Here is a 13,759-nt window from a genome sequence, read left to right as displayed (position 1 = left end):
CTCCCTGTTGGTAGGTATAGGCATTATCCTTTGGCACTTTGTCAGGAGGAACTGTAGCTTAGAACAATAAGGAGACAGGTAGCAGCTGGTGAGTGGAGCTGGAACCATGAGTGAGCGTCGAGCACCAGAGCTCACTGAGCTGTGGACCACGAGCCATGGGGCCTCTGCACAGCCCCCTCTGTCCTCAAATGCTTCCCCTCACAGCAACACCGTGGGGGGAGTCTCAACATCCAGTGTGTGAGGGCTCACCAGTGCCCTTTGTCAGAAATGTAAATTCCGCCCCCATGACAGATCCTAGTTTGTATTCTGATTTGGTTGGTTTGAGCCAGGTCTTCGAGTTGGCATTTTTAACAGGCCTCTGACAGAATTCTGATGTGGATGGTCCCAACAAAGTCTTCAGTGAGTGGAGACACCCCATCAGAACAGAGAAGAATGGCCAAAGGAAGTGGACCTACACAGGAGCAGAAACCGGAACTGAGCTAGATGAAGGGGAAAAATGATAGAAAGGAGGGGACCCAGCCTCTATAAGCAGCCAGACAAACGGGAGAGCTGAGTAGCAGGGCTGGGTGCCCGGCCTAGAAACTTCTAGATGGCAGCTTACAGCCATGGCTGCCTTCAGAGTCTTTAGCCCCGCATCTTCTCTTTCTTAACACACTCAACTCTGGCTGCGAAAACATGATTCCTGATACCTCTTGGTCTGTCTCTACACGGTGCCATATGCAAAAAATTTCACTCGCTTAGTAGTTCCTGACCAGATAGATAAACACACCAAAAAGGAATAAACAGCCTCACATTAACTAGATAACCTAGCCGTAATCCCAAGAGCCATGATGATGATGGTTTTAATTCATTCTTACAAATAAGTAGGAAGGAAGGAAGTGGAGGGACAGGAGGAAGGAAAAGAAGACCATCTCATTGTCCCCCAAGGAAATGCATACAAACAGATTCTCCATCACACTCAGTGGGCAGGGTATTTATTTGCCTGGGACTGACTTATAATAATCCAATCCGTTCATCTTTCAAGTTATAAAGAACTTCACAGTATCTTTCTCATGATTGTTTTCATACACCTTTAGCCTGTGCGTATTTAACATTCTATTGCGAAGCAGTGAGGAACCAGGACTGTTTTTTATCTCCTTGGTATACCCTTAGGCTTCTCTCAATAAAATGTTTGCTGGGTTTGTATGCTCGCTCTTTAAAAGTTGGAAAGGGAAATTCTTGAGAAAACAAGTAGCCAACACGCAACCCTAACAGAATCTGGAGCTGACATTTGCAGAAGCTCTTCCTCCCTGTTTGACTTCCCAAACTTTGTAAGAGGAGAAGTAGGTATGTAAACCAACCCACAATTTACTTCCTTGTGATAATTAGAGTCAGATTCCTTTGGCAAAGAGAGCCTTGCAAAGTCCTTGCCTCTTTTGAAGGACCTGGAATATCTTAACTGATAACAGATGTCTGTTGCCTTGTGTGTATGAAGGCAATGACAATGACTGCTGCTCTGGTGGCCCCAGGTGGTAAAGATTTTGCCCTGACAAGTTCACCTGGTCCCCTTGGTGCCAACAGAATCCATGTAATACATGGAGGGATAAACAGGACACACACTCTCCTGGCCCATCTAGAGAGTGACTGTGACCTCAGTGCCACCACATTTCTATCACCTACTTACATGCCGGCCCACTCCCAGTGAAGAACTGGGATAGTTGGCCCTCTCAGTCCCCCTAACTGATAACATCCATTGGCAGGAGATTTTAAACATAGTCATTCAGGCTGCTACTTCCTCTGGCTTCTCTGGCCTCCTCGTCCCTGGTCTTTATTTTTGGATTTGCAGAAATGTCAGGATGGCCAGGTATCAGTGACAGGAAGTTGGGGACTGTGAAATAATGCCTGGGGTATGTGTAACTCCAAATACCTCAAAGGCTCTGCTTTCACTGGGCCTTAACAGGAGGAGTGAACAGCTAATCCCTTGATTCAATGAAATCTATTTCTGATGCTAGGGGAACCCAGGGGCCAAGGAGAGGCCACAGGCATCACGCTAACCCACACACCATCTTCCCCCTTCCAGATTGTATTTCTCAGGCTTCACCAGCTAAGTCTCCACCATGATGAGCCTCCTCCCCGTTGGGGATTTTATCAAAAAGTTATCATTTTCCCTGCAACTTTTTGGGTTTCCTCAGTGTCATGTTCTTGTCTGTCACCTGTGAGAGCCATGCAGGTACTAAGACAACGGGACTCACTGAGAGATGTCTTGGACAAGGGGTCTGCACTCTTTTTCATCCTCCAACCTGCCGTAAGTTTTCAGAACAAGCCAGGTTCCAAATGATGTGGTTTATTATCTTCTTTGTCTTTTTATCAATGTAAGCTGCCAAAGTGACTTAGACCTGCATTTGTCCAGTATGGTAGCCGTCAGCCACACGAGGCAATGGTGTGCTTGCAATGGTCCTAGTCTAAATTGAGAGATGCTATAAGTACAAAACATACACCAAATTTCAAAAATGTAGTAGGAAAGAATTTTAAATATCTCCATTTTTTAAGGTTTTATTTCTTTATTTTGAGAGACAGAGTACAGGCAGGGGAAGGGCAGAGAGAGAGGAAGAATCCCAAGCAGGATCTGCGCTGTCGGCACAGAGCCTGATGTGGGGCTCGAACTCACGCACTGTGAGATCCTGATCTGAGCTGAAATCAAGAGTCAGACACTTAACCGACTGAGCCACCCAAGTGTCCCAATATCTCAATAATTTTTATATTAACTACATGTTGCAGTGATAATATTTGTTAATGAAATATATCATTAAAATTAATTTCACCCTTTTCTTTTCACTTTTTTAATGTGGCTACTGGGAAATTTTCTATTTATTTCTTTTGGACAGCACTGGCCCAGACATCCAAATGTCTCAGAGTCCAAATGACTGCTGCTTATATTTGGAAGGGGCGGAAAAATCTTTTGGATTTTTAGTTTTAGCTCAGGAAAGCACCACCCATCTTCTTTTCTGTACCCAAAACCTCATAGAAAGGCCCCCAGAGCGTGTGGCCTTCAGAAATGCCATCATTGCAATGCTGGTCCCCTTGTCCCTTCAGAACAGAAGTCTCATTTTGCTGTCATTATTACCAAGAAAGGGTTTGACTCATTGTAGCACTGGCTTCCAAAATTTAAAAGAAATCACGATTGAATGTAAATACACCCAGCTCAGTGCCCGGCACAGAACTCAACAGAAGGCGCAGGTAAATCTCCAGGTAGAGAAACATGGTCAGAGTCAGTCTTTATTAGCATGGCCTTTTCAAGACTGAACAGCAAAGGAACTGCTCAGCTCTCCCCTGCTACTCTGTGTATTTGTCAAGCGATTATATTGGAACCACATGCTTAACTAATAATATGGTAAAGGCTGGTCTCTGTGAAAAGCAGCTTTGCAAAACATAGTTAAAAAAAAAAAAAACAACTCCGAATAATCAGAACTATGCAGAGAGTAGGAAGCCTGTGCACAGATTCTGGAGAATAAGAAAATCAGGAGCCAGTCACAACAGTCCTGGTGGAGGGTGGGGGGGGGGGGTGGGGGGGGTGTGCGGGGGTCGTGAAGTACAAATCATGCCAGGCAACATGTGATGGCTTTTTTCTTTCGTTTTCCTTCTTTCTTTTCTTTTTTCCTGACAGAAGAAAATTAGTGCTTCAAAAGAACACAAGTAGATGAAATGTTTTCTTGAATCCCAGAGAAGCATTTGACAGATGTCACATGAATCTTATTCAGGGTGTTCACAAACTTGCTCAGAGCGCGGGAGGGAGAGCGAAGGCCTTGCTGCCTGGGGGAGCAGCACAGGCCGCCCCCCACCCCCCACCCCGGGGATAGACGCTTCAGGGCCTTTGTGCATCGCCCGCCTCGTGTCCACAGTGGGTGCCTAACCAGGACCTGCAACCCTCCATGGGACTTAAAGGAAAAACTAAATCATAACTAGAGCTTGAATGTTAAATTCCCAGAACATTATTTCAGCAGGCAGTGTTTGCCAACCACAAACCAAGCCCGTATCTTCAACTTGCCTCTGTAGTGGGCTCCTAGCTGGCTGGGCTCCTCTGCTAAGTATTACCGAAGCCCCTCTTTGCCCCCTAACTTGCTTCTGGACTTTCTGTCTTCACCATTAGCCTGTAGTTTCTTCACCACACACAGCGCATGCGCCAAAAAAGCTTCTTCACTGAACTCTACCTCCTGATGTGAAAAGAATAATGACAACAGTCAGAAATTATCTTTTGTGAGTCTGCATCAAGAAACGGAATTAATACGCATCCACTGAAATGGAATTTCAGTTCTGTTTTAGCCACGCGGTCCAGTAAATGAGTTTCTGTAGCGTTTTTCCTGCACGTGTCTGAGTCAGCTCCCTTGTTTCTGTGTCACTCCCCACCCCAGCCCAATTCGCCTGTTTATTTCTAAAGCCCACCGCCCGCACCCAGCGTGTTCACACGAGGACTGAGTGGCAAAGGGGCGGAACACATTCTCCTGTGGGAAGATGAGACTCTTAATGAGAGTGAAAGACCAAGTGTGAGGTGGAAAGATGAGCTCAATTTTAGGTCTGAAGCTCAGGGTTGGTTCTAGGGATCAGAGATGCTAGAAACAAGCATGAGAACTCAAGATGGCCCATGAATGTAGGCCGCAGACGGACTGAGGGTTGAGAAGTTCTGGTCAGGGGATGGAGAGCCTGGAAGCATGGCATCATGGGAGTCTTCCTAACTGAGCTCTGAGGTGCAGGTGGCCAGTAGCACAGCAAAGGCGTGTGCAAATAGGAGGACAGCAAAGTGTCCATCGAGTGTGGTAGTGAGACTCCTCTTGGCCTTGGGGGAAGTCCTTTCTGTGGAGATCAAGAAACAGAAGCCAGAAGTTTAAACATATTTTTATTATCCACGAAGCCTGTTATTCAATGCCACTAATTATTTCTACTGATATGGATGATTAGAGTTAATATATAACAGCACCTACCAACGTCAGTTTTCTGGTTTTGACAATGTACTGTAGTTACATAAGATGTTATTGGGGGAAGCTGGGTGAAAGGGATACAGGAACTCTCTGTACTATTTTTGCAACTTCTTGTGAGTCTTAAAATATTCCAAAATAAAAAGTATTTTTTTAAAAGAGTTAATATGGCAAGGCATTTCCAGAAATTCACACTCAGCTCCACACGCGGGCTTCTGCACTGCAGCTGCCCCCACACCCAGACACCCTCTCTCTCCTCAAAGGGCAGCGGCTGTCCCCTTCATTCACCCTGAACTGTGGCAGAGAGGGGAAGCTGCAAGGAGTCGGCTGACATAGGCTCTATAAGCATTGGTGGCCTTAGCCCCTAACCTTGGACCTGGTGTTCACCCTTTGTGGGAGCCTCGAGTTCTGCTCTCTGACATGGACTCTCAGGTTTGGGGGATTTCAGTGAGAGCCTGTGTGCTTCCTTTCCTTTCCGCATTGCAGGGTCATGACCACTAACCAGGTGTCTGCTTTCCTCTCTTTCCCTTTCAGGATGCTTCCATTGCACACAGATTCCACGTGATGAGAGAGAAGCACCCTGAAAAATTCAACAGCAGGTAAGAGTGCCCTAAGGCTGCATCCCTGGCTGCACTGCCCGCTGGCCCCTCCCGCCCCTGGAAGCGCTGGCCAGACAGAGGCCTCCCTCCACCTGCTCTCACCCAAACGTTCTTGGCCCGGCCGCCCAAGGACTTCGCTTTCCTGCCACGTTGCCGTCGCCGGAAGGAGGGTTTCCATTTCCAAGCAGAAAACACTGTCAGAAACCTGCCCTCCCCTCCCAGAGGATGCTGCGCAGAGGGAGGGATTGCGGGGCTGGCAAGGAGGGCGTGGCGTGCCCGCCTTGAGGGGTGGGGATCTGCTCTTGGCTAACTGGAACCCTCTTCGGGGGCTTGGCCGCTTTCTCTAGACGGAAAGCTCCTGCAGCCCCAGCCCCCTGGAATTTCTCTGGGGAGGGGCAAGCAGAAGGGCAGGGGCCTCAGCTTCTCTCGGTCTCAAAGGGAGGGAGACCGGAGGGCCGGGAGGGCGGCGCCTCTGCGTCCCCTGACAGCAGGGGGCAGCAGAGGGAGGCCCCTGCTGGCGCTATGAGACCTGGAGCCCAGCACATTCCAGCCTCAGCCTGTGCACCCTGTGTGTAGCCTGGATGTTAGGTCCAAAAGTACAAGAAGAGAGAAAACCAGATCTTTTGCAAACAAAACTAAGCCCTTCTTGCTGGCAGGAGCGAATTTGCAAGAAGTGAGTTTGACTGGCATATAGCTACCCCTGGGTTTGTTGCAATACCTTTCTCCATTCTTCCTTCTTTATTTCTTCTCTTTGGTTCTCCATCTTTTTTCCTCTTTGTTGTGCCATTTCAAGATGACCATTGGATCCCATCCCACCCTCAAGCAGGTGGGTAGGAAGAATGCAGACTGAGCCTGAAGGGAGTGACTTAGTTAGCAGGTAGGATCCTCTTCACAGCAGAGGCCCAGCCTTGTCTGAAGACCTCTATTTAAAGCCTCACGCTCCCAAAGAGCGCCACCATTTTCATCCCTACTCCTTTCCCCTGACCTCAATGCCTGGGAGGTTAACTGGGAAAAAGAAAGTCTTTAATGTAACATACTTCAGCTTCAGGAAAAGTGATCTGTGGGATCCAATAGCTGAACTCATCGTCTCCTTAGGGTGGGCATTCTGTCCTTAGGGTGGGCATTCTGTTCCATCTGGCTGTCTCACACAGCTTGTGCCCAACTCACAAGTCACTATTAACAGGTGATTGTTAAGAGTGGGTCCAGCCCCACTCTTATTGCAAACACAGACTCACAGATCAGCTGACTTTCTGTGTCACTCTCACATCCACACTAAATCTTCTTTCTCTTCTGTCCGCTGTAGACTTTTTGGGTCCTCTTTTCACAGGGGTATCCTTATGCATGGTCATACACATGTACTTGTTAAGATGCCATATGCTTGTGAAATCCATAAGGGCTCTGTTCATGCATCCATTCAACACTAGCTTTTGAAAATGTACTCTATGCCAGGCACTGTTCTGTAGGTGTTTTGGAGAGCCATGTGTAGGGACTGACCATCCAGTGCTGCAGACATGCATAGTGACTTGTGTTAAGTGATATGAATCGAGGTAACCTGTGGGAAGGAACACAAAGCAAGGGCATGGAATTTGGTGTGGTGGGGCTTCCAACCATACAGATGCCAAGACCAGAAAACAAGGATGTATTTGCCAGGTGGACAAAAAAGAGAAGGGCTGCCCAGGCCAAAAGAACCAAATGTACAAAAAGATAACAAGGAGTGAGAGAAGGCAGAATGCTTGGGGTAGAGCAAGCTGTGCTGGTCTCTTGGCAGGGAAGAAGCAAAGCCCCTATAGTTTGTAGAGAGTGAGGAAGCAGAGGGAGGGAGAAGTTTCTCCATATTCCAGAAATCAATAGGTCAACGTATGATATAAATAGAGTCATCTTCAATTATTCACATGATTAACGCAATTAGAAAGATACTTCTATCAGGGGAGAAAAAAACAGTTGTAATTGCACGTTTCCTGGTGATCTGGTGACTGTTTTTCCTTCCCACTCCCCCAGTTCCATTAATAAGACTACTCTGTAGTGAGGTGCACACCCTTGCCCTGGTCGAGGTCAAGGTGGTGTGGTGGCCTGGGATGCCAGGCACCCAGATTTGTGTGTAAATCTATGTATCTGCAAGTAAGCAGAAACATAGTGGCATAGAGGTGGGCCCTGTTTCACAGGTCCTAGAACCCTTCCCAGTAAGAACTTTGAGTCCATGCTGCTTCTCCTGTGCCTGCTTGCTCATGTTGAAAGTACTCAGGAGTGCCCAGTTTGTCCACTGAGAGGCAGGCGAGCAGCCATTTTCCCCAGGCTTCCTTATTTAGCTTTGGAGATGGTTTTAAATAGGCAGGTGGTTGTTGCCATGGTTACCCCATTACACCAGCGGCTAAACTTAGGAAGGGCCACAAGGGATAGGAAGAAAGCTTGATACCCGGGATTTGGAAATGTAAACGATATTATCAAACAAGGCTTCATTTTACTCGGCTGAACTTAGGTTTTCCAGAGAGTAGTCACTGCTTGGCTGGATGCCCTTACCATTAAGGTGCAGGCCTGGGCCCTCAGGGATAACCCTGAGGTTCAATCTAGGGTGTTGTAACTTGTTTTGTTTTGCTTTGTTTTGTTTTGAACTTGGCAGTGTGTTTTGAACAGGGCTAGCATTTATCAGGAAGCTCGAATTTTTCACATTGCTCATTCAGTTTTCTTCTCAGAAGAATTTTTAACCTGAGGTACAAAGGCTGCAGGAGCTCTGAAAACACTTTGAAATTGTATGTAAGACATTGAGTACAATTTTCAGGAGAGAAAGTCCATAACAATGAGAAGGCTCTCACAGGGACCCATAGCCTTCAAATGGCTAAAAGTCACCATTCTGAGGCTTCTTTGAATCTTAAAGGGGGGTTGAGTTTTGGTTGGGGTTTTAGGAAATTCTTCCTCCAGTGGCTTCTCCCCACAGGTTGTTGCCAGAGAAGGTAGCTGGTTGTACAAAACGGAGTTATGTCCCTCTTGGAAATAGCTTTGTTAATGGAGCAAGAACCAGACCCAAGGATGCAGGAACGTGAGCCATGTGTGATGGGCAAGGAAAAGAAAGGCCTTTAACGGCAGAGATGGGGCTGTATTTGGTACACTGTACATCCTAATCATCGACAGGCTAATAATTCATTGTTAACTTAGGAATATTATGAAAATTATCATCTTGTAGTTGGCATACACATACAGAAGACAGATTTGATTTAAATGAGGATTCTAACATGTGTTAGAAGGTGTTCTAGGCTACAAGGGTAAATAAGACCCGGTTCTTGCCTTCAGGGAATTCACAGTCTAGCAAAGAAGGAAGAATAATCTTCAAATATTTTTTACAAAGTGATTTTCACATACAAGGAGGTCCCATTTTGTAGGTCACATAGCATAAAAGAATTTGGATAGTATAAGACACTAATTAATGGTTGTATCCCTACATCACCTGTAAATGAATTTAGAGTACAGAAATGGTGTTATAAGGGAACCAAACCAACTATTTTTTGAGCTCTTACCAGGTGCCAGGTGATAAACTAGGCTCTTTAAATACATTAGATTACTGAAATCCCATGATCACCCTACAAGGCAAATATTAGATAAAGGCATTTTACAGATAAAGACACTGAGGCTGGGAGAAGCCAAGTCACCCACCGGAAGTCACATCTTTTTTTTTTTTTATAAATGTTTATTTATTATTTAAAAAAAATTTTTTTTACATTTACTTACTTTTGAGAGATGGAGAGAGGCAGAACACAAGTGGGGGAGGGGCAGAGAGAGAACGAGACACAGAATCTGAAGCAGGCTCCAGGCTCTGAGCCGTCAGCACAGAGCCTGACGCGATGTGGGGCTCGAACTCACAAACCGTAAGAGTAAGATCGTGACCTGAGCCGAAGTTGGAGGCTTAGCCGACTGAGCCACCCAGGTGCCCCAATGTTTATTTATTCTTCAGAAGGGGAGGGGCAGAGAGAGGGAGACAGAGGATCCAAAGCCAGCTCTGTGCTGACAGCAGAGAGCCCACTGTGGGGCTTTAACTCACAAACCATGAAATCATGACCTGAGCCAAAGTCAGACGCTTAACTAACTGAGCCACCCAGGCGCTCCAAGTCATGCATCTTTTTAAGCGCCAGAGCTGATGCAATTCTAAGTTAGCTCCTCCAGAGTTCAAACTCTGTTTTCTGTACCTGATATCTCCCGTGGATTTCATTTATTAAATATCAAACACTCTGATGGGTACTATATGCATGATCCCACTCAACAGAATAACATGCAAATTAAGTGCTGCTATCCCCATTTTAGAGATGAAAATATTAGGGTAAGGAGGGTAGAGCTTTTATCAACTCTATCCACCTGAGGATTGCCTCTCATGGGAAAATGCCTGCCGAGGTCCAAAGGGGACAACAGGTACACCGTCCAGTCTTAACTTATGTGGTATGACTCTTCTCCCTATCTCAATGTCCACAGCACAGAGCAGGACCAATTATGTGATTTGTGTGACCCAGTGCAATGTTAAATACAGGATCCCTTGTTCAAAATTATTAAGAATTCCAAGTCAGTGACAGCAGAGCATTAATTAAAACAAGTACAGAGCCCTTCTAAGTGTGGGGCTCCTTGCAGCTATGCAGATTTCACTCCCATGAGCTGGCCCTGGCAAGGAGAGAAGAATTTATTTTTTCAGTAAACCTCGCATTTGCTAGGACTCACAGGGATGGGGGAAGTTTGCAATAAAGGTAAAAGAATGGGGGAAAGAGGGCTTCAGCTAGGGAGTAGGACAGGGATTATCAGTACCTCAATCAGGCAGTAGTCAGTATTAGCAGATGAGCTGATGATACCACTAAAGTCTTCCCGATATCCAAGAACCAGTCCTCCATGAAGTTTCTGGATTAGCTCTCTGTGAGGCATTTTATATGTGTGTACATATGATATATACATGAAAGCTACCAAATTGCGATGTCACTGTGGTTGAGCATCCAGAAAGAGAAGTCTAACTGTGGAATTTTTTCGTTGTTGGTCAGAAACTCAGAGCACTTGAGGAATGTGTTATTCCAAACCTGTTGAGTGCCATCCACTTGAATATGTCCCTCAGCAGTTTAGGCTGAAGCAAGATATTTCCTGTTAGGCCCTTCAAAGGGACCGAAACAGTGCTTCATTCCTACCAAAAGCTGACCACCTTTCCCAAAAGCCCTCGGGTAATTAATAGATTCTGGAGTGTTAGCTTTCTTGGAACCAGGCCCATGGAGTAGTTGATGAGGGGTTCCCTCAGAAGCCCTAATGTAGCCTGAGACCTTAACAGGTTGGAAATACATCTTGCAAATAACTAAGCACTTAACAGATATTTATAGAATGAGGCGGCAGGGTATAGTCTACATTGGCATCAAAACTTGGCCCTGGCACTTACTAGCTGTGTGACCTTGGGCAAGTTACTTAATCTCTTTAATCCTTTGCTTCCTCCCCTGAAAATCTTGCAAGTTTGCTGTAAGCATAATGAGATCATGTGTAAGTTCATGGCACACAGTAGGTAATCAATAAACATGTTATTGAAAATTGTTCAATGACAAGCATGAGGAAAGCATCGCCATAAATTGCCAATAAAAGGCTTTTCTGATACAGTGGCTAGTGGGATTCGATCAGTGGTCTTTGCTTTATTGGAATGGCCCTTGAGCTCAAAAGTTGGAGGCCAACTAAAAGTTGGAGGAGACCCCATCTGTGATACATTGAATCTGTCCAAATCCCTCTCCTAGGGGATGGGAGGATAGCATCAATTGGCCAGGATTGATTTGGGTTCTACAGGATTGGATCTGTAGAGAAAATTCCCTTTATAGGCTCCATGAGTGTTCAAGAGGCAGAGGTGTGGGGTCTGAATACCAGAGATTCCAAGTTCAGGCTAGAGACAGGATCAAGACCGGGGTCACGGACCCCAGCTGACATGGTAACAGGAGAAACAGGGTGGGAGTGAGTAAGGGGAAGTTGCAGGTGCCGTGGACTCCATGGATACCTAGGGTTTACCAGCTGGAACCATGGAGTGCACCATTGGTGGGTAGGGGGTTGGCCAAAGGCAGTCAGACACTGGAGACGTGATGATCCTCCATTCATGCTGACTCTTGCCTCACCCACTGAGCACCTCTTCTCCTACTTTGGATTTAACAGAGATATTCTGTGGGAGGGAAAATAGAGGCCGGCAAAGCTCAAATCATACAATTCTGGAAATGAAAGGGCCTCCTCTCTTGAATACCTGTAGTATGCTCTGTAGTCACAAGCATAGACTGTATCACCATTTACATAAGATTTTCTTTTTTTAGCTAAAAAATGAAACCATTCTAAGTTATTCTTTCCAGGAGCCCTGTGAGGTAGCCCAGTGTTACAGCCCAGATGTTCGACTTTCCCAAAGCATAAAGGTACAACAGCAGTGACACAGCAGCGTGGAAAATCCTCACCATTGGCAGCTTCATTCTGTGCCCTGAATTTGGTTTTGTTCCTCCTTGTCTACTACTTGGCACCCCAAGAGACACCTGCCCTAAGTACCTGGAGGTTCAAACTGTCTGCACCTGTTTCCCTCAATATATCACACGATTTTTTCAAACATTTGGAATTCAGAAAAGCCCCAAATGAAGTTGATTGTGGCATTTCTATTTTTACTCTTACTCCCATAAGTATTTATAAAGGAAATGCAAACCTTGTGTCTTGTGTTCAAGTGCCTTTGACTCTTCAAGTCAGTTCTGACAGAGCAGCGTACTTAATTACTGGAATGTTTATATACTAGCCCACAAAAATGTTTTATTCCCCACCCTCCCCACACCCTTCCTCGGAAGAGACACAGGGAGTTAAATGAGTGAAATATGGGTTCATGTTTTTTTCACCAAGCATTCGTCATTATGCAGTTGCGTAAGTTCAGGGTTTTGATTTGGTTTGGTTTTGGGGTTTTTGTTTGTTTGTTTGTTTGTTTGTTTGTTTTTTGGCTGTCTTATTTGTTTACAGTCAGCCCTCGATTCTTTGCACAAACAAGGGAATAGCAACATGGGTCATTTAGAGCTGTGAATGGTCAAAGATTTGAGGAGGCTGTTAGGAATATTTGTGAGCAGGTCTCTCTGCCCTAAAAAAAATTCACAGTTTTTTTAAATAATCTGATGAAATCACATTGAATCTTCACATTTGCTTCATTTTCCTCCTGTCTCCCCCGTGCATTGGAACAGATAGCACAACTTCTCAGACTGATACACAGGAGCAGCCTATGATATCTCGAGGCTCCTTACAAAGTTGCTGGTTTGCCAGCTTATTATAGCTTAACAGGCATTTTCTTCTAGCCCTTGCTAGGCTAAAACAAGAAAGGTATGATTCATGTCAACAAAGAGTGGAATCAGTTTGTGATAATATCAAAAGGAACTTGAAAGCAGGCTATGTTTTCAAGTCTTTAGGCCAGATAATCCGAAAATTATCAGTATTGATTGATTGATTGATTGATTGATTTTTAGAAATATTTCCATCAAAGAGCTCAAGATGTAATATATATTCAAGTTCAGAAGGGTTAAGGTCAGAGTGATAACCTCATGGAAGAAAATCAAAGCACACAAATTCAAAGCAAGGTAAGAACTGGCTAGGTCCTCAAATGGGTGTTGACAGTCTGGATGCTTTCCAGAGGGAAGAGGTCAGGAAAGTGCTGGAATTTAATGTCTTATAAGGAAAGGCTGAATCTGGGATTATTTCATCCAAAGAAGAGATGACTTGGGGAGAAGTGATTATTGACCTCAAGTATTTAAAAAGTATTTCTCATGAAGGAGGAATTAGGTTATTTTGCATGATAGATCAATGGGGGAAATAACTAGAAAGACCACTTTAAGCACCAAACATAGGACATCAGTTCTACCAGTTAGAACCATCCTCAAGTGCAGAGGACCACCAGGGAGTGCATTTTCAGGTATTAAATGTTCAGGCAGGTGCTGGACAAACATCTGGGGCTCCAGTGGGGCCAAGTGCCGAAGCGTGCAGGTGCTATTGTCAAACAATCCGGATACAAATGCTGGAATTACATGTGACTTCAATCAAGCTGCTCGTCTAAGCCTCAGTCTACTCACCTGTAAAATTGGAATGTAATACTATATTTGTTTCCTATGGATGCTGTAGCAAATTGCCACAATTTTTGTGGCTTAAAACAACACATTAAGTGCTGGAGGTCAGAAATCTGAAGTAGGTCTCACTGGGCTAAACTCAAGGCATCATCAGGGC

At 45.3% G+C, this 13,759-nt stretch overlaps 1 protein-coding gene across 13 annotated transcripts in view; it reads left to right on the top strand.

The window, feature by feature from the left end:
- Positions 1 to 13,759, top strand: part of DGKG (diacylglycerol kinase gamma) — a 217,172-nt gene that overhangs the window by 113,934 nt on the left and 89,479 nt on the right. For all 13 annotated transcript variants that reach the window (XR_005792298.1, XR_005792299.1, XR_005792297.1 and 10 more), the window contains one exon: positions 5,484 to 5,548. Coding sequence is in view for 1 of the 13 variants with exons in the window: in XM_040481018.1 (XP_040336952.1) it covers positions 5,484 to 5,548 (65 nt within the window). In the remaining 12 variants the exon portion in view is untranslated. The remainder of the gene's footprint in view (positions 1 to 5,483; positions 5,549 to 13,759) is intronic.

The sequence above is a fragment of the Herpailurus yagouaroundi genome, unplaced genomic scaffold (assembly GCF_014898765.1).
Source record: "Herpailurus yagouaroundi ecotype Mexico unplaced genomic scaffold, PumYag 159, whole genome shotgun sequence".
NCBI classification, from domain to species: Eukaryota; Metazoa; Chordata; class Mammalia; order Carnivora; family Felidae; genus Herpailurus; species Herpailurus yagouaroundi.
The sequence above is the reverse complement of the archived record's forward strand: the minus strand, read 5'-3'. Positions and strand labels throughout refer to the sequence as shown.